We start from the raw sequence: 27,355 nt of genomic DNA, 5'->3' as shown, positions 1-27,355 counted from the left end.
GAGGCCACAATAGTGAGAGGCCCACGCACCACGATGAAGAGTGGCCCCCGCTCGCCGCAACTAGAGAAAGCCCTCGCACAGAAACGAAGACCCAACACAGCCAATAAATAAATAAATAAATTTTTCTTTAAAGTGAAAAAAAAAAGGAGTAATTAAAATTATTGAACATTAACAGCAATTCTCCTGCTGAAAAGTAGAGGGATGCTGAGAATAGATCAGAACCTTCTAACTTACTAACCAATAAACAGTGAATCACAGAAGAAATTCAAATGATTTCCTGGGTGATCTAACAGTGCTACTTGTTTGGGGGAGCCTTGAGGCTGGTGAAAACCAGGATCTTTTAGTATTTGGAGGATTCCATTCATTGGTTCTTTATGGCATCATATCTTGACCAGAGATTATGTGACTGAATCTTAAATGAAGAGCTGGGTTTATTGTTATCAGTTCTTCTTCCATGTTAATCACGTGTGTATTGTACGCCTCCTCCTTTTACCTTTGAATATCAACGTATTATTCCAGAGTAAAAATATATAATGACATCCAGAATAAAATAACTTTTAATTTGTTTCTTTTTTTTCCTTTGAGATTTTTGGAACTTCAGAGAAAGTAAAGAGTGATAGCATAGAGCAATTAAATTCACTGACAGAAACCATCTGTTTCAACCAATTCTCGTGACTTTTTTAAATTTCAAAAATAATGCATTTTTACTGCAAAACATTCAAACAATACAGAAAGACATAAAGTTAAAAAAGGAAAGCTCTCCTCTTTTCTTACTCCCTAATCCCATACTCTAGAAGTAACAACTGCTAGCGGCTTGTTCAATGTCCAAATATTTTTCTATGTATATATAAGCATATACATATAGTCATTTTTTTACAAATTTGAATCATATTACTACATTAAGCTTTTGTTATCATTTCTAATTAATTGAAATGTAGAAGTATACTGTTTTTCTTCTACTTATTTCTATACTTCTCTCTCCTACTAGAGGTCAGAGGTCATCTGAAGGCAGGAGCTATCTTGTTAATATTTTTTCTAAATGCCTACTAAGGTGACTTGCTTTTTTTTTTTTAAGCAGTCTCCGTAGAGACTCTCAAAAATTGCCAATGTCAACTATATTTCAAGTCTTCATGGCGGGGTATTGGGAAAGTTTTCAACTAGCAATAATCATGCCTCGGATAAACCTCATTGGCTATGATACTGCCACTGCGCAAAGCTGCCTTGTATTTGTTAAATAAGTGTTTATAGACTTGAATTTAAGCAATCAATCAACATAAATGAATGAAGAGTGAAGAAAAGGATAAAATAATAGCTATGGGTTGAGGCCTTCCCTGGTGGCACAGTGGTTAAGAATCCGCCTGCCAATGCAAGGGACATGGGTTCGAGCCCTGGTCCGGGAAGATCCCACATACGGCAAAGCAACTAAGCCCGTGCGCCACAGCTACTGAGCCTGAGCTCTAGAGCCCGTGAGCCCCAACTACTGAGCCCGCGTGCCACAACTACTGAAGCCTGCGCACCTAGAGCCTGTCCTCTGCAGCAAGAGAAGTCACCGCGACGAGAAGCCCGCGCACCGCAACTAGAGAAAGCCCGCGTGCAGCAAAGAAGACCCAACGCAGACAAAAATAAATAAATAAATTTATTTTTTTTAAAAATAGCCATGGGTTGAAGGAAAGAGATAAGTAAAAATGATTTCTCTAAACTTGATTTTGCTGATGTGTATAATTTCTTGAAGGGGAAAAAATAATTAAGCAGAACAGAAGGTAATGCTGATGAACTCTCGGTTTGACTGGGGACTGAGGGGGTTGGATGAAGGCGTAATCAAAACCATGACTCTCAGATTGTCTCTTAGAGTGTTCCTGGCACCCAAACACTGTCAGATGGCTTTCTCAATGTACTGGCCCTTGTTTTTGTGCCATGTCTGTTACATACACTTGCATTTGCACAGCCTGTTCAATCACCTTTGAGTCTGAGATGTAAAAGTGTGTTTCAAAAGCTCATAATTTAATGTGCATCATGACCAGAAATCACAGTGATCTAGAGGCTGAAGGATTTAGTTCTAATTCTGGCTTTGCACTAACTGAGACCTTGGGCAAGTCACTTTTTTCTTTTTTTCTTTTTTTTTGGCCGCGCCATGCGGCTTGTGGGATCTTAGTTCCCTGACCACGGATCGAACCCTGGGCCCCTGCAGTGGAAGCGCAGAGTCCCAACCACTGGACCACCAGGGAATTCCCAAGTCACTTATTTCTTTTGCTTCAGCATCTTATCTATAATAGAGAGTTTTTAAGAGTTGGACCAAATGATCTCTAAAGTCCGTCTTCTACCTCTAATTAGCAGGCAAGAACACAGAACTTGGAGCAATACAGCCTGGGCTTGACTTAGCTTATGAACAAGCTACCTAACCTCTCTTCCCTCTCCTATAAAACGGGAATAATAATAGTACCTACTTCTCAAGATTTAAATGAGGATTAAATGAGATAGTACATGGAAAGTGCTTAGAATAGTGCTCAGCACATTTAGCACTAAATATATGTTCATTCTTATTACTGTTTATATTGTAAATTTTCTATGGTTCTGTAATTTAACCACTATTCTGTTATATTTGATCATGAAAGTCACTCATCTTTAAGGACCATTTAATTATGATTTGTTCAAAGGTGATGCTGGGCTAACTGCTATGCAACCACAGCGTCCCTGCCCTTTCGGTCTAACATCGACAATGGTGTAATGATCACCATCCTTGGTCAAGACAGTCAAGTGTAGAAATGGTTCCTAAGGGACTCATTTAGTCTCTGACACCAGTAAGGACAATATCCAGTGTCAACATCGCTGGTTCTAGGAAAGAGGTACAGGGAATTACACATAAATATTACATGCTGTACTAGACACTTGGAAAACTACATGGTTTTCTGAATACCCCAAATTTGCTGGCAGGTCCTCCATGAACTTTCTAGGTGATCCTAAATTCCAGACACGTATAGATACTTTATTCTCAACAGGTGAGAGTGGGACCCTCATTCTAGGACTGTTTAGTTCTTTTAATAACCAAGTACAGCCGAAAGAAAATATAATTTTAGAACAGTATGCTGTGGTTCACATCAAATGGCCTTTCCCCAACATTCAAAATTTAGAACTGGTGGGACATACAGAAAGCACGATGGTTTAGTATAGTGATCAGAGAGGCCTGGATTCACATCCTGTCTCCACGACTACCTAGCCTCTGTGAACTTCAGTTTCTTCTCTAAAATGGGAAAAATAAAACCTGCTTTGCAGAGGCTGTATTATCAACAATGTATGTCAGGTCACCAACAAACTAGCTGATCCATAGTGGGCATTTATTCAACAAGTATTCTATGCCAGGCTCTTCCCTGGACATCTGTATGTATAACTGTGAACAAAAGAGATACAGCCCCTGCACTCAGGAAGCTCGTAGGCCAGGAGTGGATCTATGTTGCATGGGCCTGAGACTTACATAAGGAAAAAATTCAAAATTATGGACACAAAAGCTGGTGCAAAGGTAAACATCTATTTAGAATGAGAAAAATATTACAACAAATTACTGTGGTCTTGGAGATTCAGATTCCTTATTTTCTGAGGTCTCTTCAAGGAATTTATCAGAAATATCGATACTTACTTAGAAATGTTTCCAATCACTACCTGGCTCCCCACCCTCCCAGCACATTTCATGGGGACTCAGGGGAGTGAGGAGTACTGAAGTTTCAGCTTCCTTAGGTTCATGGTCAGTCTGCCTTTGTTGCAGGCCCCAAAATGGTAGGTCTTATTTTTGTTTTTGTACAAATTATATTATTTGTAATTCTCAGAGTGGTTTCTATGTTGACTATCTTTAACTTTTTATTCCTAAATCCTGAAGAAAGGCTTTAAGTCTCCAACCCAGGCCATTTTAGCTTCAATTATACTTGGAGATATAGTCTTTTTGCATTAAAAAATTACTAATAGGATCACTATTGTTAATTTAGTACTAACAGAAAGCTTAAAATGTCATTTCACCTTCTGCAAAGTTGGCATGCAAATGTTCTCCTTGGGCAAGGAAACTGAACTTCAGTAAGGTACCAATTTACTGATATTGATTTCTTCTAAGTGCCCTTCTAATATCTGGGGAAACCCACAGATGCTTCATTTAATAAATTATGAACTTTATTCTAGACCTTTTTCCCTTTGCGTTGCCAGGTTTAGATTCTGGCTCAGGCACTGGTTTAGTTTAGTAATATTATAATTGAAATTAGAATTCTATAACAATAATAGGACTTTTTTTAAGGAACAAGTATATTAGAGTTTAGTTTTTACATGATTTCTATGCGGAAATCCTGACACTAGGCAAATTGATAACAATCAATGATTTGTTAGAATAAGTTGAAAATACAATGATTGAAAAGAAAATAGGAGGAAAATGAATTTTAATATGATCATTACTGAGTTAGTCCAACCATAGAAAATATGAATTCGAACCATTAAAAATAGAATGGGTAAATATTTTCTTTATGAAAGGTGGTAACTTTTGTTAATATTTAAATTCTCTCCTAAGAATAATGAGGGTAAGATATTGTTTCCAAGAGAGTTTCAAGATTGTCAAAAAATTAATAAGAAAATAACAATCACATAATTTTTTTTTAGCAATGAACAATAAAGTTCACATATCTTAAGCACCCAATAAATATTTGTGGAATGAATGAATGTTAAATAATCTGGAAGAGCAGCAATTGTAACTAGTAGAAAACTTGATACTTAATATAAAGAAGTGCTGAGTAAATTAAATAATAAATCAAACTGAAATTAATTCTAGCCCAAATGAACAATGAATAATTTTGATCAGCAGCAAAAAAATAAATGAGGACAAAACGGTCAGCTGCGAGCCTTGAGAGGTCAGGGAGAGCCATCTGCGAACAACCCTCACGCCTACACAACTTCCCACAGTTCTGCACAGCAGGTTAAATAATTTTCAGCTCGCTCTTTCAAAGTCCGTCAAATTTAAGTTCGTGTGGTTTTCATAGGGTCTTTACATGTATTACCTCATTCCATCTTCACAATGATTCTCTAGAGTGTTTATTTTTAGCTCAGTATAATGAAGGAGGGAACTGAGGCTGCTAAGAGGGAATTGACTGATCCAAGACCGTAAAGCTAATTAGTAGCAGGGCCAGTGCTAGAGCCTGGGTGTTCTGCTTTCAAGACCCGGGTCCTGTCCCCTGTGGTATCAAGTAGGTGAGTAGCACTTTTATATCATTCCTGATGGCCAGTTATCCCCCAAAAGAGCAATCAATGATTCCAAGCAGGTGGTCAGAAAACACTCACAGTGAAGGACAAAATGTATGGAAATCAATTTGGAAACATGCAAAACAATTCAAAAAATAGGTAGCTCATTCCTGGGATTAAAAAAAGGAAAGAATTCAAACAAATTAAAAGTTATATGACCAAAGTTAGTTACTACATTATTTATGACAGGAAGGAAGGAAGGCATGAAGAGAGAGAAAGAGAGAGAGAGGAAGGAGGGAGGGAGGGAGGGTAAGTAAAGGGAGGGAAGAAGGAAGGAAAGAAGGCAGGAAAAGAAAAACAAGCTAATTTTTATCAAAAGAGGGAGATGACTAAGTAAATCATATTTCATTAGATTGATGAATTGTTATACTAAGATTATTATGAAAACTAAAAATAACATGGAAAATGTTAGAGTGACTTTAGCTGGGAAATATATTTGGAAAAGTTGGGGGGAACACAGAAATATGAAAACAGTTTGCTCTGTGGAGTTTTAAAGTATATTTTCTTTAATGATTTTCATTTAATACTTTATTAAATAGTTTTAACAATAAACAAGTTTATAATTCACATGAAAATATTTCAGCCAAAATGTGGCTAAATTCATGCACAGATTTGAAAATTTAACAAAAATTTAATTTTTGACAAATGATTGGGTGTTCCTTAAATACAGACACGTGTGATGCACTAGGTTTCTTCAACGCAAGCCTTCCAAAGCACTGCCTTCCACCCGTGTCCCTTCCACCATGTCTCCCTGACCTCTGACCCCTTCTTCATCTTTGTTTCTAAAGTTGTCCAGCTATCTTATTTGCCTCCTATCATCCACAGAACTTATCTGAGTCTGGACTTCCAGGGGCATCAAAGAGCTGCTACGTTAGATTAGAGGAGGGGACAGAATGAGATATTAGGTCCCTGGCTGTCTCTCAATGACATTAGGCCCTGCTATCTGCCTCAAAAAGAAAAAGCTGACTTCCCCTTTAAGCTACTGAATCTAAAGAACAAAGGTTGAAGCTCCCTTAAATCAATCATTCCAAAGGTAGACGGCCTTGTACAAGATAGAGGGTAACCTTGGAAAATCACAAAATGACTATTGTGCAAGGTTGCAGGGCCCAGGTTGCACTCCCCCGCCAACACCAGTTCAGTTTCCCCAGCAGACCTCCTTTATGAGCATTGGACCAAAGCACACGCATAGATACCCCAGTTTCATCAGGAGTTATGTCAAACTCACTGCCTCAGAGCAATAGTTTTTACCTTGTTACCTGGCGAACAGGATCAGGTTATAACTACAAGTGCTGCACAAAGAACCTCCCCCACATTCTCCACATGAGGATGGAGAGGCTGTCTTCAGCCCAGAGCAAAGATAACCCTAGATACCTTGATAGCCTATGCAAATAGCAGCAAAGGTGAAAGAGACACTGTGAAACACCAAGGTCAACTTGGGGCATAACAACACATGTATATATAGATACATGGAGAGATATATATCTCCAGAAAACTCGCTTGGAAAGCTATTGCAAAGGTACATGTCTGTTATCACAGCTTAAGTCATCTTTCATATAGTTACAGAAATAAGCAATAGAATATCTATTTCAAAGAAAAGCCCCCCTCCTTTTTTTCCCTATTAGAACCGGTTAACTGCTATTAGGACTGGTTTAATACATTTATATTAATTTCATCTCACTCTCCCTTTAACGTCTGATGGCATCATATTCGCAAGGCAGCTAGTTTATGGCTCAGAAACTTAACGTGTGTTTAGTGCTTCACAGTTTACACATCAGAGGTGCACACCCACCCTAAAGAGGCGTACTGATCACTCACTGTGGCTTTTATGGATGAAAGCACTGAGGCTACCAAGAGATTAAGTGACCGCTTAGAATAAAGCAAAGAATGCCTCCCTGTGAATTCTAGTAATGCATGATTGCTTTTGTTTCAAATCAGGAAAAATGCAGTTAAGACTTTCTGCTGTGTATACACTTCCAAATGTAAAATAGATAGCTAGTGGGAAGCAGCCGCATAGCACAGGGAGATCAGCTCAGTGCTTTGTGACCACCTAGAGGGGTGGGATAAGGAGGGTGGGAGGGAGACACAAGAGGGAGGGGATATGGGGATATATGTATCTGTATAGCTGATTCACTTTGTTATACAGCAGAAACTAAGACACCATTGTAAAGCAATTATACTCTAATAAATGTGTTTAAAAAAAAAAAAAAAAGACTTTCTGCTGTGATTCCAGCCCCAGAAAAGTCGAGAAAGAGCTGCTGAGACCACTTAAGGTGGAATCTGACCTGGGCTGCCCTGAGATTCCTTTCAGAAGCTGGAACCTAGGGGTGGAGGCAGGGGAGGAGGCTACAGCCTGAACACTTTTCTGAGAAGGACATTCTTAAGGATCTTTAGGAACATTTGGGTGCTAAGTGGTTCCAGGATCTTCCAATGAAAACGGAGTAAGAACAGGTAGATAGAGGTAATACCTTGAGGCATCTACTTCTTCAGAAAATCTTTCATGGAATTATTTAAATTAACTATTCTTGCATAAAGCAAGGAGACACCAGTTTTGGAATCCTCAGCCCTTACATTAATGTCTATCTTTCCCCACCTAACAGAGTTTATGGAACATTTTTAATGTCCACAGGATCTATCAGGTTTGAGCCATTGCTCGTTTTTTTTTGTTTTTGACCTACAAAAAGGCACTTTTGGATAATTCAGCCCAATATAAAACATCTCCAATGAGCAAAAGGAAAGCTAAAGAACAAGACTGAAAGCAGACTTTGTGGGTTACAAATAGTAAGGGTTTGTGCCCTTGTTTTAGAAACACCCAATTAGAGGAGAAATTGTCAGACCTGGGAAGAGCCATCAAGAGACAAGCAAGTCAGGTGCTGAGAGGAGGAGAGGCGGATACATAAAGGAGCAAGCTCTGGCTGGCCAGGCAGGAAGGAGACTTTGCACATTTAACTGGCCTTGAATCCTTAACTAGAGTCCTCAAGTTAAGAACCATACAGCTCATGGTTCTTTACTGAATCATGCCTCTGCCTTAATTTAGTGTCTTATTTTATTCAGTTTTATATGTTTCTCTTTCATACATTTTAGTCTTATTTTCCCATTAAGATTACTGGCTCCTGAGAGCAAATCCCTGCACCATTTATTTCAGCCTCTCAGGGCAGGGCAAGACAGGCATTGAGTCAGCGCTCAGTAAGTACCTATTAAATAGACTGGAAACTGATCGTGAGGCTCTGTTTTAAATGAACGCAACAGGAAATGTAAATTCCAGGGGGGCCAATAATAATAATATCCATCTTTAGGCAGTAGCTCCTAGGTGCTCTATTCTATGCTACATATTTAATATATACGTTAGCTCTACATCTAACAACAACTTTACAAAGGGTATTATTATTTTTAACTTCATTTTACAGCTGAGAATATGAACAGATTTCAGACAGGTTAAGTGCCTTATCTAAGGCTACTATAGTTAGTACCTGAACTTCAAGCCCAAGTGAGCTGATCCCAAATCCTACACTATTTCCACTGGTTTTCTGCACTGTGCCATGCCTGCCACCCTTTTATAATAATAGTAATAATAGCTAAGGCTTATATAGAGCTATACTGTGTGCCAGCCACTGTTCTAGAGTGCATTAATTCATTCAATCCTTACAACAAGCCTAGGAGGTGAGCTCTATTACTATCCATTTACAGAATTTAGAAATTGTATTATCCTGGACTTCTAAGTTAGGGCCAAAAGAAGACTCTGTAGAACAATGAAAGAGCACTGCTCTGAGTCTTTCTATGTAGAGGAAGAAACCCTATAATCCACATAGTGTCTCACCTGTACCCAGCCCCGAGAGAGCCCGGAAGGGAGCCAGGGAGAGGAGAAGTAATATGGAGCTAGGACAAGAGCTCTCTGCCTGCCTCTCAGTAATCCTATAGGGGAGGCTTTAGGTTGGAAGCACAGGGGAAGTGAACAGAGAGCAGACTTTGCGGTCATCAGGGTTCCCTGGCAGCTTTCCCCTGCAGCACCCGACGCTTCACTAATTTGTCCACGAAGACCTTCTATCAGCCAACTCACAACCCTGTGAGTAAGGACAGTAAAGATTAACAATATTTTCTTTTTCTTAGGCTCACTCGAAAGTCTGGCATAACTACAATAGAAATTTCCGCCCACATCAGAAGGGTTGGTTATCAATCACGTTGGGATCCCACTGGATTGAACCAAACAGATCAGAAAACACAATGGATATACTCAAGTGCCAACAATCCATGGTTTCTGTGCTCGGGTGGTTTGCCAACCCTATCCACGGGGATGGTAACTATCCAGAGGTGATGAAAAAGAAGTTGTTCTCCATTCTACCCCTCTTCTCTGAAGCGGAGAAGAATGAGGTGAGGGGCACAGCTGACTTCTTTGCCTTTTCCTTTGGACCCAACAATTTCAAGCCCTACAACACCATGGCTAAAATGGGACAAAATGTGTCCCTCAATTTAAGAGACGTGCTGAACTGGATTAAACTGGAATATGGCAATCCCCGAATCCTGATCACTGAGAATGGCTGGTTCACGGACAGTCATGTGAAAACAGAGGATACCACAGCCATCTACATGATGAAGAACTTCCTCAACCAGGTTCTCCAAGGTTGGTTGCACATTAGCTCAAAACAACTGTCTTGAATACTTATGCTATAGGGTATTTAAAGTCACCTTTGAATATATGATTATTGTTGTTATGGTCATTGTTGGACTTTCCTATTTTCCAATGTTGACAGAATTTTTTAACGTTACTCTCATCTTTTTTTTTTATAAATGTATTTATTTATTTATTTTTGGCCGCGTTGGATCTTCATTGCTGCGCATGGGCTTTTCCCTAGTTGCGGCGAGCGGGGGCTACTCTTCATTGCAGCGTGCGGGCTTCTCATTGCCATGGCTTCTCCTGTTGCGGAGCACAGGCTCTAGGCGCGTGGGCTTCAGTAGTTGTGGCACGTGGGCTCAGTAGTTGTGGCTCGCGGGCTCTAGAGCGCAGGCTCAGTAGTTGTGGCGCCCGGGCTTAGTTGCTCCGTGACATGTGGGATCCTCCCAGACCAGGGATCAAACCCACGTCCCCTGCATTGGCAGGCGGATTCTTAACCACTGAGCCCCCAGAGAAGTCCCACTCTCGTGTCCTTTTAAATAAAGGTTTGAAAACAATAGTTTTACACTGTAGATACATCCTTAATTGGCAACAGGATGCTGTTTCATTCCTTTTAAAAGGACATAATGCTAAAGGAGACATGTCAAAAGTTTTCTAACAGTAGTACTTTAGTCTAAGATGCTGAAAGCTTTTTTTGATTGTGCTCCTTTTACTCTACTACATGACTCAGTGACGAAAAGTCTGAAGACAAAGAATGAGCCATGAATGGCTAAACTGAGCAACTTCTATTGTTCTTGGATATTTCTCTAATCCCTGCCCATCCCCTCATTCCTTTTCCTTTACTCAGGTAGTGACATCTGCAGGTGGCTGACTGAAATAATGGAGCAGAGGACAAGCTCGAATTATGATGTTCTGTCCCCTACAGAGTTGGGCCCCATTTCTCTCCTATATAAAGGAATTCTCAGTGGATCTTTCTACAACTCTGTAGCTCTCTTTAGAAGTCACAAGCTTGGAGGGAATTCCCTGGAGGTCCAGTGGTTACGACTCGTGGCTTTCACTGCTGAGGGCCCAGGTTCAATCCCTGGTCAGGGAACTAAGGTCCCGAAGGTGGCACAGCATGGCCAAGAGAAAAAAAAAATGTCGCAAGCTTGGAGAAAAATCCCTGGTTCTGCAGAAGAGAATGTTCAGGGAGGGTCCTCAGGGAGAGCAAGACGTGCTGTCCCAACTTGCAGGAGGAGCACATGGAACAGAGCCTTGCCCAGCCACGGGGCACATGCACATGGGGGCCTCCAGAGCAGAGGACTCTGCCCACAGGGCCCGGGCCAAATGCCAAGCACTTTGGCAAAAGTGGTGTCATTCCCCAGGCGTTACCATTCCACCTCTCCTCAGGACCCTATGACACCAGAGAGACTAGAACCAGGGCCTGCTGAAACATATTTATTTCATCGGAACCCCTTTTTTATGGCCGTGCCATGCGGCATACAGGACCCCAATTCCCCGACCAGGGATGGAACCCACGCCCCCTGCAGTGGAAGCACAGAGTCCCAACCACTGGACCACTAGGGAAGTCCCACATCAGAATCTCTTGACATCGATTCCCTTGACATTGACTCCACCTTTTAGGAAAAGTATATCAGTGATAAAACCCCCAAAGTGCAGAAATGAGACATTACCATGAGAAAATGAAAGCTTTTAAGAAAAGAAAAATGGTTCATGATTGATTGGGGTATTTGTTGTTTTTATTGCATATTTCATTTTTATCTAGTTCCTAAAAGTTATTGAATTTAAAGCTAGAAAGTTCCTGAGAGATCATCTTTTCCAAACTTCTCTATTTACAAATGAGGAAACAGAGATTGAGAAACTTGCCCAATAGCCCCGTCCCAGGAGCACAGTAGAGCAAGTCCTCTCCTCTCCTGCCCCTCGGCCCAGTCAGTTCTTGTTCTCTTACATCACTGTGCTTCCTTCTCCTCCTTAAATCTACATTCACATATGCTCATTCTCAAAGCTGATATTTCAGTCCCTGAGGATTGTTTCACAGAAGATAGTTTGTCCACAAATGGGAACCAACCCAAGGTTGAAATGAGAAACTCTTGGTCATGAGCAGACATCTACATTGGTCCCAAAGGGTTCTGGAAATTACCATGCCCTCTGACACAGATCTTTTTTTTTTAACTATTTCAATTCAGTATTTTACTTATTTTTTTTTTCTTCTTATAAATCCTCAACTGCTATTTACTTATTTGTTTGTTTATTTATTTATTTATTTTTGGCTGCGTTGGGTCTTCGTTGCTGTGTGCAGGCTTTCTCTAGTTGCTACGAGCGGGGGCTACTCTTCTTTGTGGTGCACGGGCTTCTCACTGCGGTGGCCTCTCTTGTTGTGGAGCACGGGCTCTAGGCACACGGGCTTCAGTAGTTGTGGCATGCGGGCTCTAGAACGCAGGCTCAGTAGTTGTGGCACACAGGCTTAGTTGCTCCGCAGCATGTGGGATCTTCCCAGACCAGGGATCGAACCCACGTCCCCTGCATTGGCAGGCGGATTCTTAACCACTGTGCCACCAGGGAAGTCCTCTGACACAGATTTGCACGCTAAGTCTCAGGAATATTTTAAATTTTATCCTTTAACTGTGTCATTCACTTGGGAAGACCACTCTAGATGAAAATAACTGCCCCTTTTCAAATATAAAAATAAATTTTCTATTTGATATATTGGGCCTGCAAATTAGGAAAAAGGTTGCTTTCACAATATGCCGCCTCCGGCATGTCATTAGTGAGGTCGTAAACGTGAACCAGAGTGTGTAGTCCTCTGAACATCTCTGCTTTTTTCCTTCTGTGCAGCAATCAAGTTTGATGAAATACGAGTGTTTGGTTACACTGCCTGGTCCCTCCTGGATGGCTTTGAATGGCAGGATGCTTACACCACTCGCCGAGGATTATTTTATGTGGATTTTAATAGTAAACAAAAAGAAAGAAAGCCTAAGTCTTCAGCACGTTACTATAAACAGATCATACAAGAAAATGGTTTCACTTTGAAAGAGTCCACACCAGATGTGCAGGGTCAGTTTCCCTGTGATTTCTCCTGGGGCGTCACTGAATCTGTCCTTAAGGTAAGTGGCTACTTACAAATTAACTATAAAGTGGTGCAAGTAGTACACAATATTTTCTTTCACTTTACTCAGTGACATCTAGGAGATAGCTGTCAGACAATATCAAATACCATGATCACTTGGAGGTTATGAGGGGAAGGTGGGGAAAGAGGAAGGAAGAGGAAGAGAAGAATTCATGCTTACTGAGAGCTTTTCATACTGCCCTCAAGTTGTGTACAGTCTAGAGGGAACTTAACAGTCATTTTTGTGAGAGGCATTTGTTAGTAGTGTCAAAATTAAGGGAAAATAATTTTATAGATTTTTTTTTTTAATTTTTTGGCTGGGCTGCACGGCTTGCAGGATTTTAGTCCAGGGATTGAACCCACGCCCTCAGCAGTGAAAGCACCGAGTCCTAACCACTGGAATGCCAGGAATTCCCTAGATTTTTGTTTCGTCAAAAGCAAATTGTTAGTGACCTTTTATTTAAGTGATTCCTCTTATTCGATAAATTTGGGTTATTTGCCTTATGAGGTCTTTATACCCCAGTGGGGCCTCCTGACTTGTCTCATTCCTCACCTTCTTCAGATGTTTACTCAGATGTCACCTTCTCAATAAGGCTTCCCTCCACTCCAAAAAGCATAACTCCAACACTATCAGTGCACATTCCCCCTTCCTGCTCTATTTTCCTACATAGCATTCATCATTCTCTAGCATACTATGTACATTACACATTTCCCTTTTTTCTCCAGCTTTACTGAGATGCAATTGACATACAATATTGTGTAAATTTGAGGAGTACAATGTGTTGATTTGATACGGTTATATATTACAAAATCATTACCACTATGGCATTAGCTATCACTTCCATACCATCACACGCAATTCCCATTTCTTTTTTTGTGGTGAGAAAATTTAAGATCTACTCTCTTAGCAACTTTCAAGTATATAATACAATATTATTAACTATAGTCACCATGCTGTACAACAGACCCCCAGAACATGTTAATATTATAACTGGAAGTTTGTGCCCTTCAACCGGCATCTCCCCATTTCCCCCACCCCCAGCCCCTGATAACCACTTTACACATTTTTCTTACTGATCACCTGTCTTGCCCTACTAGAATGCAAACTTTCTCCGCAAGAGGTGGAGACGTTTGAGGCTTTGCTGCCTGCTGTATGCCTTACTAGAGCAATGTCAGGCACATGGCAGGTGCTCAATGCATAGTGCATGAATAAGGTCAACTTTCAGAGCCAGGTGAGCCCTTCGAAACCTCTTACTCCAAATCCTTCATTTTATAGCTGAGGAAAGTAAGACCCATCAATTAATAATTGAGACCTAAGTGACTTGCCCAAGGTAACACAAATAGTGGCAGAACTGTAGCAGGCAAACTTCAAGCCCCCAGATGCACAATGCTCTTTCCAAAATAATAATAACTACTTTTTGAAGCTCCTACTATGTACCAAGCACTTAACCGCTGTATGTATGTGCATTCTGTCTACTTAATCTTTGTTTTTTAATTTTATTTATTTATTTTTGGCTGTGTTGTGTCTTCCTTGCTGCATGCAGGCTTTCTCTAGTTGCGGTGAGCAGGGGGTACTCTTCGTTGTGGTGTGCAGGCTTCTCACTGCAGTGGCTTCTCTTTGTTGCAAAGCACAGGCTCTAGGCGTGCAGGCTCAGTAGTTGTGGCTCTCGGGTTCTAGAGCACAGGCTCAGTAGTTGTGGCGCAGGGGCTTAGTTGCTCCTAGGCATGTGGGATCTTCCTGGACCTGGGCTCGAACCCTGGACCAGGGCTTGAACCCATGTCCCTTGCATTGGCAGGCAGATTCTTAACCACTGCACCACCAGGGAAGTCCCTGTCTACTTAATCTTAAAACCCTCATTTTAAGAGACACAGATGTAGAGAACAACTGTATGGACACCAACGGAGGAAAGTGGCAGGGGGGTTGGTGGTGATGGGATGAATTGGGAGATTGGGATTGACATGTATACACTAATATGTATAAAATAGATAACTAATAAGAACCTGCTGTATAAAAAATAAATAAAATTAAATTTTAAAAAAACCACCTCATTTTATAGGCAAAGAACCTGAAGTTTAGGGAGGTTACATAACTTGTCCGGGTTACCCGGATTTGTCTGTCTCCTGACCATTATGCTATAAGACCCCACAATACCACACTATTACTTGTATTCTAGAAGCATATGGAAAAACAAAATGTGCAAGGACCAGACAAAATGGCCCAAACCATGAGTGGGCAAAGTTACAAATCTCAACCCCTATCGATATTTAAATAAGACTTTAGTAAAGGCTCAGAGGTGATAAAAGGGGGAAAGATATAGAGAGTAATATAAACACAGTGACTCACCTTCAGTTTGTGTCCCCTGGAGAGCCACCTACTTACCCAGTGTCTATCTCCTCCTCCACATGGCACAGGCAGGCCATCTTTTCCATACCACTTCAAGTAGGTTTATATTTTCCAAAATTCCAGACCCAGCAAAGAGAGGCCCCAGGGGAGACAAGAGTTCCAGCCTGTACATGACCCAACCTGTAAGTTCCTGCTTCCTCTGAAGACCCATCTGTTCCCCAGTGTTTGACAGTGTGAATGTCTGCCCCCTCTGTGGACCCTGCTCCTATTACTCAGAGCAAGAGCTGATCACTTGGGTCAGGGGAAAGTAATTCTGTGATCAACCAGGCCTGGGTTTCTTGCTCACACCTGGAGCCCGTCAAGGAGTCAGTGTCCCTTGAACTTAAACCAGGAGTGAGGATGAGTTGTTTGCCAAGAAAAATTAGGGTGCATTTTGAAAACTCAGCCAGATGATGTATGAATAGATGATGGGTAGGCAAAAGAGTAGATGTTTTCTATAGGAAGACTAATAAAGTGAAAGTAACATTTTAAAAATATTGCTATGCCTACCCACACACATCTTATTTTCCTCCAACCTTTTTTTCCTTCAATATTCTTCTCCAACATTTTGTTTTGAAAAATTTCAAACTAGTACAATAAACACCCATATTCCCTTCATCAAGATTGGCTGATTGTTAACATGTTGCCATGTTTGGTTTATCTCTCTCTCTTTTAGAACCATTAAAAAGTTGCAGACATCATTATACTTTACCCCAAAATATTTCAGCATGTGTCTTCTAAGAACAGTGACATTCTCCTATCTCATACTATTATCATACTCAGGATATTTAATATTTATTCAATATCATCCAACATACAATCCATATTCAAATCTTCCTAAATGTCCCAAAAATGTCCTTTATAGATCAAAAAAACCTTTTTTTTTATCATGAACAAGGAACACATATTTGTTGTTGTGTATCTTTAGCCTTTTAATTCAGAGCAATCCCCCTAATCTCTTGGTATTGACATTTTTGAAGAGTTCAGGCCAGATGCTTGTAGAGTGTTTCATGGATTTCTCTGTTTCTTTATTAGATTATTTAACCATTTCTGGAAATAATACTACATAGATGATGTTGTGTATTTCCCATACATCAAATTAGGAGGCACATAAAATCAGTTTGTTTCATTACTGAAGACATTAGTTGAAGGAATAGTCACCAGATTTCTTGGTTAAGGTGACATTTGCCAGATCTCTTAACTGAAAAGTACCTTTTCCATTTGTAATTAAGAATTAATCTGATGGTGATACTTTGAGACTGTATAAATATCCTGTTCCCCAACAACATTTAACCAGTGGTCTTAACATTGATACAATAACCTTGCCTGAATTAATGATTACTTTGTAGATTGCAAAATGGTGAATTTCTAATTAGATTATTCCTTCTATATTTATTTGGTGAATTCTTTTAAATTCAATGTGTTATAATTCATTGTTGTCATTGTTTCATTGGGCCTTTTGATACTCAAATTTTCTCAAATTTGGCCAATGGGACTCTTTCAAGCTGCTCCTGTGTCTTTTTGACATTTCCCTTTCAGTTTTTAAGCACTTCCTTATTTTTCTGGCACAAGATGTACCAGCATCACTTCATTCTTTTCCTGCCCCAGACCTGGAAAAAGCCATTACTCCAAAAACCCCAGGATCCTTTTAGTGGAAAATAGAACTTTAGAACCAAACTCTGGGAGCCAGGGTTGAGATCAGGGTGCAATACTTTAACTATTTCTATCGGCAGATTAATCACACACTGGCTAAGACTAATGCTTTCTGGAGATTTTTTAAAGTAAGACGGGGAATTCCCTGGCAGTCCAGTGGTTAGGAGTCGGCGCTTTCACTGCCGTGGCCCAGTTCAATCCCACGTCAGGGAACTAAGATCCTGCAAACCGCGCCTCGGCCAAAAAAAAAAAAAAAGTAAGAGATTTTTCATTTGATCTTGCCTTACCTTATGGTAAGATTTCCCTTTGTAAATACACTTTCAATATCATGATGCTCTGAGATTTCAAAACACTGAAACTGACCATCTAGGCTACCAGGGTTTTACTCTAATAATTATATACAGATTTACCTTCATGCTCACATGATCAATGTTCTCTCAGTTTAATGTTCTAGATAACTGGCTGGCAGATGGCAAGTGGGAATGATATGATTTTGTAATTAGACTATGAAGGATGACACACGAGAAAACAATTAGAGGGAAAATATTTACCAAAGGTTAATTACCCATTTATTCCAGGTGTATTTAAATTCAGTCATGGGAAGAAAAAACACTTTAAAACAAGTTCAGAACTTTTACTTTTTTTTAATTAAGCTTGAATTTGGATATGTTTTTCTTAAGCCCTTTTCTGTTTTAATTTAGACTCAAGGGCCTAGCAGGCAATTATTGCAAGGAAAACTAAACCCAAGTTATAAGTACCTTATGTTTGTAGAGTGCTTTAGAGTTGACAGAGCAGTTGCCCAGATCACAGACTTCTCACAGCACACCTGTGAGGTGCGTGAGATTGCTCTGTCACTATACAGAGCTGCCAAGCCTTGAGTTTTAAAGGGACAGAATTAGAACAGGAGTCCAGGGCTCTCTCTCTGGTAGTGGGGCAGGGAATGGGACGTCATCAGATCCAAGAGTCAACTTGGGAGTTTCTGGCGGTTATTTCAGGGTCCTCTCTTTTCATAGTTCAAGTCCCTTATGTAAGGAGGGTGTTGAGTATTCTCCTTTAGATGAATAAATGCTTTGTTCTCACAGGCACATGGGTGGGGGAGAAACAGAATGATGCACATGTGATACCACTTGGACTTTTCAAATAAGAGGCGTTAGAGAGATGCCTTCAGCAAGTGCAAGGGGTCATTCCCCGACCTGTCCCACTGTCCTCTTTTAGCAACTGTGGCTGGGGTCAACCAGCCCCCTCTAACCCCAAGTGCTGATCTCAGTGAAATCCTCAACAACTGGAATGTTAACTTTGCCTTCAATTTATGGCAGGGTTTGGAAGGTCCATCTTTTGTGATTCCTTTTAACTGAGAGGACTAAGCCAATTTCCTGATGCATTTGAACAGAATCACATGAGACCCCCACTACATTACTGGGGTTTTAGGACCGACGAACTGGAAAACAGCTTCTCAGTGTTTTCTTTCTTTTTTTTTTTAATTAATTAATTTATTTATTATTTATTTTTGGCTGTGTTGGGTCTTTGTTGCTGCGCACAGGCTTTCTCTAGTTGCAGTGAGCGGGGGCTACTCTTCGTTGCGGTGCACGGGCTTCTCACTGCGGTGGCTTCTCTTGTTGCAGAGCACGGGCTGTAGGTGAGCAGGCTCAGTAGTTGTGGCACACAGGCTCTAGAGTGGAGGCTCAGTAGTTGTGGCGCACGGGCTAAGTTGCTCCGCGGCATGTGGGATCTTCCCGGACCAGGGCTCGAACCCATGTCCCCCGCCTTGGCAGGCAGATTCTTAACCTCTGTCCCACCAGCGAAGTCCATGCTCAGTGTTTTCTGAAAGACAACTTGTTTTCCAAGGCAAGCCCTGGGTGTAGTTCCTTCTCTATATTTTCTGGTCTCCCCAGTAAATTTCAAGGGCTGAGAGGGAGGATAACCCATCAGGCCTTTTTTCTGACATCGCCAGAATAGCAGGAAGACATATGTTGTTATGAAGGACATGTGCATCATTTATTTTCTCTATTGTCAGTGAGAGGCAAAGTAAGGTCAGGCTCTTCTTCTCAGAGGATGTATGCCGAGTCTGTCTGCCAGGGTGTGCTTTACCTGAATGTGCTTGCTTTTTACAGCCAGAGTCGGTGGCTTCCTCCCCACAGTTCAGCGATCCTCACCTGTATGTGTGGAATGTGACGGGCAACAGACTGTTGCACCGAGTGGAAGGAGTGAGGCTGAAAACACGACCAGCTCAATGCACGGATTTTGTCAGTGTCAAAAGACAGCTTGAGATGTTGGCAAGAATGAAAGTCACCCACTACAGGTTTGCTCTGGACTGGCCCTCAATCCTTCCCACTGGCAACCTGTCCACGGTTAACCGACAGGCTCTGAGGTACTACAGGTGTGTGGTCAGTGAGGGACTGAAGCTCAACATCTCCTCAATGGTCACGTTGTACTATCCAACCCACGCCCACCTAGGCCTCCCCACGCCTCTGCTGTACAGTGGAGGGTGGCTGAACCGGTCGACGACCAAGGCCTTCCAGGACTATGCCGACCTGTGCTTCCAGGAGCTGGGGGACCTCGTGAAGCTCTGGATCACCATCAACGAGCCTAACCGGCTGAGTGACATCTACGACCGCTCTAGTAACGACACCTACTGGGCAGCCCACCACCTGATGATCGCCCACGCCCTGGCCTGGCACCTCTACGACCAGCAGTACAGGCCTGCGCAGCGCGGGGTTGTGTCGCTGTCTCTGCACTCGGACTGGGCCGAACCCGCCAATCCCTATGCGGACTCGCACTGGAAGGCGGCCGAGCGCTTCCTCCAGTTCGAAATCGCCTGGTTCGCAGAGCCCCTCTTCAAGACTGGGGACTACCCATTGGCCATGAGGGAGTACATCACCTCCAAGAATAGGCAAGGGCTCACGCGCTCCGCACTGCCTCAGTTCACCGAGGAGGAAAGGAGGCTGGTCAAGGGCACTGCAGACTTCTACGCCCTGAACCACTTCACCACCAGGTTCGTGATGCACGAGCGGCAGAACGGCAGCAACTACGACGCGGACAGGGACATCCAGTTTCTGCAGGACATCACCTGTCTGAGCTCCCCCACCCGCCTGGCCGTGATACCCTGGGGAGAGCGCAAGGTGCTGAAGTGGATCCGGAGGAACTATGGAGACGTGGATGTTTACATCACGGCCAGTGGCATCGACGACCAGTCTCTGGAAAATGATGAACTCCGGAAACACTACTTAGAGAAATACATTCAGGAGGCTTTGAAAGGTGAGGTTCGGGGGCTATTTCAGATTCAGTGAAGTATGACATTCCCAGATAATATGCACAGAAGAATGAGGGGAACAGGTTCATTAATGACAGTGTCAGCTCACTATGGGAAATTTGGCAAGTATAGAAAAATACTTTTAAAAACCTGAAATCTTACTCCCCCGAAAAAAGTGCCTAGACTCGTGCTGACTAGATATCATTAATACAATTGAGCTCATACTATAATATAGTCTTGTAGCCAACTTTTTTCTTAATATCATATTATAAATGTGTTCTCTGTCATTAGAAGTTCCTTGTTAACATTATTTTAATGGTTGCTTAATATCTCATTATAGGGACATATCTCAGTGTACTTAGCCACCCCTCTAATGTTTGATACTTAGGTGTTTTTTTAACTACTAAAAAATAGGCATCTTCGTATACAAATTTTTGTCTTCATTTCTAATGATCTCCTTGGGATGGATTCTCCAACATGGAATTATCGGGTCATATATTATAAACAGCAGTGTTTGAGAGTGCTTATCTCACATACTCTTCCCAGCATTGGTTAATATCGCATTTTTAAAAAATATTATTTTTAAATGTTCATGATCAATTTGTTGAAGCTGCAAAAATTTCCTAGAAATTTATTCATTTATTTGACAAATATTTATTGAGCACCTAGTATGGGCAAAAACTGTTCTGGGCACTATGCCACCACTGAACAAAAATAAAGATTACTGTCCTTTATGGAGCCTGTATTTTTCTGGAATAAGAGTCAACAAACAAGTATAAGATATAGCATGTCAGGGGTGAAAAGGTCTGTGGAGAAAAAACAGCAGAGAAGAGGGTGCCTCAGGGCGGGAGACAGGAGTGGTTACAATTCTAAATAGAGTGGCTAGGGAACCTCAAAGATCCTCAGAGAAGTGAGGCAGCAAACCGATAGTTACTTAAAGAGGTGTTCCAGGTAAGAGAAGAGCAAATGCAAAAGCCCTGATGTTGGAGCATGCCTGGCCTATTTGAGGATCAGGAAAGAGGTCAGAATAGTTAGAAAGAATGAGCAAGGGGGAAAGTAATTGAAGATGAGTTCGAGGTAAGGGAAGAGGCAAATCAGGTAGGGCTTAGTAGACCATTGTAAGAACTGTGGCTCTTTGAGTGAGATAGGAAGGTTCTAGGAGGTTTTAAACAGAAGGGTGACATGCTCCAACTCACACTTTAAAAGAATTACTCTGGTTACTCTTTGTGAATACACTGTAAAGGAGCAAGAATTGAAACAGGGAGAATTGCACTGGTCTGTGTAAGGATAACAGTGGATTGGATCAGGCTATTAAGCGTGGACATGGTGAGAAGTGGCCGGGTTCTGGATGTATTTTGAAGGTAGTCAAACAGGATTGGATGTGGGTATGAGAGAAGAAAGATGATTCCAACATTTTGGCTTGAGTTAACTAAAAGGATGAGTGGCCATTTATCAGGTTGGGGAACAGGTTTTTGGAGATGAGTTGTTTGTTGTGCACAGGTTAAGTTTGAGATGTCTTTAGACGTCCAAGTAGAGATGTCAAGTAGGCTAACAGATATGAACCTCAGGTTCAGAGGAGAGGTCTGGGTCTGAGACACAAATTTGGGAATCAAGAGCAAATTGATGTATTTAAAACAATAAAGCTGAAGGAGATCACTAAGAAAGCAAGCATAGAGAAGAGGGCTGAGCCCTGAGAAACCAGTAAAAAAAAAAAAAAAAAAAAGACTGAACAGGAGCCAATGCTGTAAAAGATAACTAGAGGAGGATGTGCAATCAAGGGAGGTTGTTGTTTTTGCTTATTAAGATACCAGAAGTTATAGCATATTTATATGGAAATGGTCCAGTAGTGAGGGAAAATACATGAGAAAAGAGAAAGAACAATGGAGCGATGTCCTTGAGTAGACAAGAGAGAATAAACTTAGTGAATGTATTAAGTGGAGAAGTCAGCTTCCTGCAGGAGCATGAATAGGTCATCCACAGTAACAGGAGAGAAAGCAGAATACCAGTGCAAACGCCAGTAGGTGGGTAGATGTGATTATAGGAGACTGAAGTTCTCCTCTGAGAGCTTTAGTTCAGCGGAAGTAGGGAGGAAGGTCATCACTTCAAAGCAAGGATGACAGAGTAGGGGCTATCAGTTTGAGGACAGGAAGAAGGTGTGAAAAAGTTGAGGAAAGGGCTTCCCTAGTGGCGCAGTGGTTAAGAAGCCGACTTCCAATGCAGGAGAGACGGGTACAAGCCCTGGTCCGGGAAGATCCCACATGCTGCGGACCAACAAAGCCCGTGTGCCGCAACTACTGAGCCTGTGCTCTAGAGCCCGCGAGCCACAACTACTGAAGCCCGCGTGCCTAGAGCTCGTGCTCCACAACAAGAGAAGCCTCTGCGATGAGCACAGGCACCACAACGAAGAGTAGCCCCCACTCGCCGCAACTAGAGAAAGCCCACGCGCAGCAAAGACCCAACACAGCCAAAAATAAAAACAAATAAATAAATTTATTTAAAAAAAAAAAAGTTGAGGAGAGCTAGAGTGAGTGGCTGGGGAAACCAAGTGTAGTTATTGGGCAGCACAAAGGGCACATCTGAGATTTAAAATCAGGCCAAATAGGCATGGTTTTTCTGCTTTTGACCCTAGGAACAAAAGTGACAGTAAGTCCTTTGAGCTTCATGGCTCCAATTCTTAAATCTGCTTTTCCTCCAGGTGTTTTTGTATTATTATAGATCAAAGTTTTACTTCAAATTTCTTTTTAAAGTTATAGCATTACACATATTTTCATCTTAAGATCAATCAAAAGAATGTCAAAAAAACCTTTAATGAAAATCACATTTTATGGGCACAAGTTTCAGATTGTTTCAATGAAAACTAAATTCTTATTCAAAGATATTTTATAGTCCACTTGTGATTAATAATGTTCATTTCTGATATTTTTCAGCATACTTGATTGATAAAATCAAAATCAAAGGCTATTATGTATTCAAACTGACTGAAGAAAAATCTAGACCCAGATTTGGATTCTTCACATCTGATTTCAAAGCTAAATCCTCAATCCAGTTTTACAACGAACTCATCAGCAACAATGGCTTCCTTTCTGAGAACAGTAGTCCTAGATGCAGTCAGACTCAAAGAAACACAGAGTGTATTGTCTGCTTACTTCTTGTGCAGAAGAAACCGCTGATATTCTTTGGATGTTGTTTCTTCTCTACCCTGGTTCTACTTTTATCAATTACCGTTTTTCATAAGCTAAAGAGAAGAAAATTTTGGAAAGCAAAGAACTTACAACACATACCATTAAAAAAAGGCCACGAGAGTTCTTAGCTAAGCTGATCCTACAATATTTATCTGCATGATGGAAAAGTTTAAAAATTCACTCCAGTTCCATATACTGGTAACTTACAGAAGATACACCTATATTGTAGAAAAACGACAGTTTTGAGATATTAGTGATAGCCAAGGTAATGACAATAGATGTCTCCACTGTGTGGTTCAAATTTTCCCTTAGGTGTTAATATCAGTGAATTCAGTTCTTGGATCTAAGGTAAAGGCTTCCCTAGACGGTAAGGTATGAGGATTATCTGATACATTGTTTCATGGAGTTTGATGAGCTGTTTCCTATCATTATTCTGCAGTTTTTTTCTATGAATACCAATAGCTACTTATGATAAAAGAAATTGTTTTGAAAAAAGTGCAACTTTGTTAAGACTCCATAGCAGAGATTTAACTCGTAACATGGGATAGTCAGTGATAAATTCTGTCACTTCTAACAAGGTGCTTTCCCCTTTGGTCAGGATGTTTCTCAAATGGAAAGAAAAAATAGGGTAAGTAGTGCTTGTCTATAGCCAGTTACAGTATAGACTGTAGCACATCAATCCCTTAGTTTTTCTCAATAAAAGTTAAAATTATTAAGCACTCACAAAACATCTAATTTTGTGAGGTCTCTTTTTCCAGATGATTTTTTAAAAATAACATTTAATTTCCAAAACTCTCTCATGTTAAAGATCAGATGACTAAGATTAAAGAGAGCTAGACCCAACTGCCTGTGATGACAGGGAAGTCACTCAACCTCACCGTACACGCACAGCAACTTCTTTAGACAAATTGACATTATTCCTCACTTGAATTTTCTAAGGTGACAAGATGTAGCATACTTAGGAAAATTAAAACGTTCTAAAAAGACGGAAAGTTTTTAATTATCAAGTTACCAAAGGACCATTTATCCCATAAGACTTGCTCTCTCCCCTGAAGTGCTTCACTGTTATGACACATGCATATAGAGACCTCTCAAGGTGTAGACTGCAGCCATATCTGGACCTCTCAACTGTGTCTCTTTGGACACAATTCAGAACGTTGGTGGTCTGCATGAGTTGAAACTATTCTTACATTGCAACTTTTGAAACTAGGATTAAGTAAATTCTTAAACCTGAATTTGCAGTTTGACTTTCTTGAACTCTATGCTTAATATTCATTCACTGTATTCTCAATGTTGGAAGATAAACTGAATCTAAACCCATTTATACCCATTCTTTCTTTAGGCGAGTCAGTATTTAAATAACTAACCATTGTCTACTCTCCTGGAATTTTGACTTTAAGAGTCAAAGGAGGGACCTCCCTGGTGGTGCAGTGGTGAAGAATCCACCTGCCAATGCAGGGGACACAGGCTCAAGCCCTGGTCTGGGAAGATCCCACATGCTGCAGAGCAACTAAGCCCGTGTGCCACAACTACTGAGCCTGCCTTCTAAAGCCCACGCACCTAGAGCCTGTGCTCCGCAACAAGAGAAGCCACTGCAATGAGAAGCCCGAGCACCACAACGAAGAGTAGCCCCCGCTCACCACCAACTAGAGAAAGTTCACGCACAACAAAGACCCAACGCAGCCAAAAAAATAAATAATTTTAAAAAAAGGAGCAAACACTCATTAAAACAAAACAAAACAACCGGGCTTCCCTGGTGGCGCAGCGATTGAGGATCTGCCTGCCAATGCAGGGGACACGGGTTTGAGCCCTGGTCTGGGAAGATCCCACATGCCGCGGAACAACTAGGCCCGTGAGCCACAACTACTGAGCCTGCGCGTCTGGAGCTTGTGCTCCGCGACACGAGAGGCCGCGACAGTGGGAGACCCACGCACCGCGATGAAGAGTGGCCCCCGCTTGCCGCAACTAGAGAAAGCCCTCACACAGAAACGAAGACCCAACACAGCCAAAAATAAATAAATAAAAATTAAAAAAAAAAAAAACAACGAAGACCAAACGCAGCCCAAAATAATATAATAAATCTGAAAAAAAGATAAAGGAAAGCTCTTATTTCCTACACAACTGAGATACTAACTGATAATAGCATTAAGTTTCAAAGATACAGATTACACAATTGGTCAATTCAAACAAATGCAAAAGTGATGAGACATCAATTTGCTATCTGGCTGGCCAAATTCAAATAGTAAAATTTGGCAAATGTGTTCTTCTATTCTCCTTGTTCCAACTGCACCCCTCCTTCAAACTTAGCAGATTTTAGGTTATGTTTTCCAAGGAATTTTTTGTATTTTTTTTGAGAACCACTTAGTTATTGGGCTTGAGGCTATACACAATTACAATAACTAGCAATTATTTTAATTTTACGGATTATCAGTTGAGCAACTCATCAACTCTTTAACCTCTAACGTCCAAGGTTTTGAAAAAGAAATGCATATTCAGTCATAGGAATAACAAAGCTTTAGAATTAAGATTTTGCTTTTATGGTCTCTACTTTGTGTTTTGATTAAAGTATCTTGTACTCATGGTTTGTTTAGTCCACTAAACAGCATTATTTTATGTCTTTACATTTAGTGCTTAAGACTTATGACCCCCTTTTTTAAACTTGTTGCCTTGCCATAAATTCTTGCAAATAGTAAAGTCCCTAACCCAATGCTTACCTTTTTTTTTTTTGCCACTTGGGAATTTTTTTTTTTTTTTTTTTCTTTTTAAACTTATTTTTTGGCCACACCATATGGGAATCTTAGTTCCCCAACCAGGGATCAAACCCACCGCCCCCTGAAGTGGAAGCACAGTCTTAACCACTGGTTTAAGCCATCATCATACAAGAGTCCCTAGGTAAACATTTAAATCTGGCTCATGATCAATTATATTTACTATTCAAGTTTTTCTTAAACTCATTTTAAAATCATAAAGGGTCGATTAGGAACTGTTGATAGCTTTTGACAGGGTAAGATCTTTAAATTTAAGCTTTTCTGAGACTTGGAAGAAAATCATCTTAAAATGTAGCTTGTGTTATTTTGTATATTGTAACATTACTGTTGTATTCAATGTAACAAACCTTTCACTAAAAAGTCTAATATATATGGAAATATCACAACTATGGTGTTTAAAGAGCCTCTGGAAAATGAGGCCAGTACATTGTGACTAGGTGTTTAATTCTCGATGTAATTTATTCCAAATAAACCGGTTTATGCTGATTATTTATATTCAACTAACAATCTGGTCAGTTTTAAGAACTGTGGAATGTGAATGGGTTTGGTGTTGTAACTGGGTTCTGCCCCAACACTGCCTCCCCCATCCTCCCAAACTGTGTGCCAACTGGGTAACTTACTCCTGAGTATGTTTTCTGATTATACAACGTGGACTCCTACACCTCAAAACTGAAAAAACACACACGTGCTTATCCATAGTAAACACAGAAAAATGTGGAGGTCTTCCCTGGGGAGAACTAGACTTTCATTTACCACATCCAAGTTACTGAATGGAAATAACTCCTTAGCTTCAACCAGACTGCAATAGTTACGCTGTGAAGGTCTCATACCACCCACTTCACTCTTGGAGAGCATCACACTTACTCCCACAGCTGCTACTACCGCCTATATGCTGACACTCTTCAACAGTAACACCTCTATCCCTCTGCAATATTGCCACTTGGAAATTACTTCCTCAACCCTCAAATTCTGTCAACACCTTCCAAAACATCTTTCTAGTCCCATTACTATTACTGAATCTGCATAACTTGAATCTCCCTGGCAATCTGGGAACCATTCACTCAGCAAACAGCTAAGTGCCAGACATTTTTCCAGGTTCTTTACTTGGAATATCCCAGTGTAGAAAAGACCACATCCTCATG

The 27,355-nt window shown here is 41.0% G+C and overlaps 1 protein-coding gene and 1 non-coding gene across 2 annotated transcripts in view; one reads left to right on the top strand and one right to left on the bottom strand.

Annotated features, from left to right (window-relative positions):
* Positions 1-23,620, top strand: part of KLB (klotho beta) — a 34,197-nt gene extending 10,577 nt beyond the window's left edge. The window contains 4 exon segments of the mRNA XM_068542256.1: positions 9,370-9,880; positions 12,707-12,975; positions 19,125-20,268; positions 23,191-23,620. Of these exon segments, the coding sequence (XP_068398357.1) occupies positions 9,370-9,880; positions 12,707-12,975; positions 19,125-20,268; positions 23,191-23,573 (2,307 nt within the window). The 3' untranslated portion in view covers positions 23,574-23,620.
* Positions 1,079-1,218, bottom strand: LOC137764470 (U4 spliceosomal RNA). Its single transcript, XR_011073977.1, has one exon. It is a non-coding gene; the product is annotated as a U4 spliceosomal RNA (small nuclear RNA).
* Positions 23,621-27,355: the final 3,735 nt, after the last annotated feature.

This window comes from Eschrichtius robustus, chromosome 4 (genome assembly GCF_028021215.1).
Source record: "Eschrichtius robustus isolate mEscRob2 chromosome 4, mEscRob2.pri, whole genome shotgun sequence".
Taxonomy (NCBI): domain Eukaryota; kingdom Metazoa; phylum Chordata; class Mammalia; order Artiodactyla; family Eschrichtiidae; genus Eschrichtius; species Eschrichtius robustus.
Note: the sequence above shows the minus strand (reverse complement) of the source record. Positions and strands in the feature narration are given on the sequence as shown.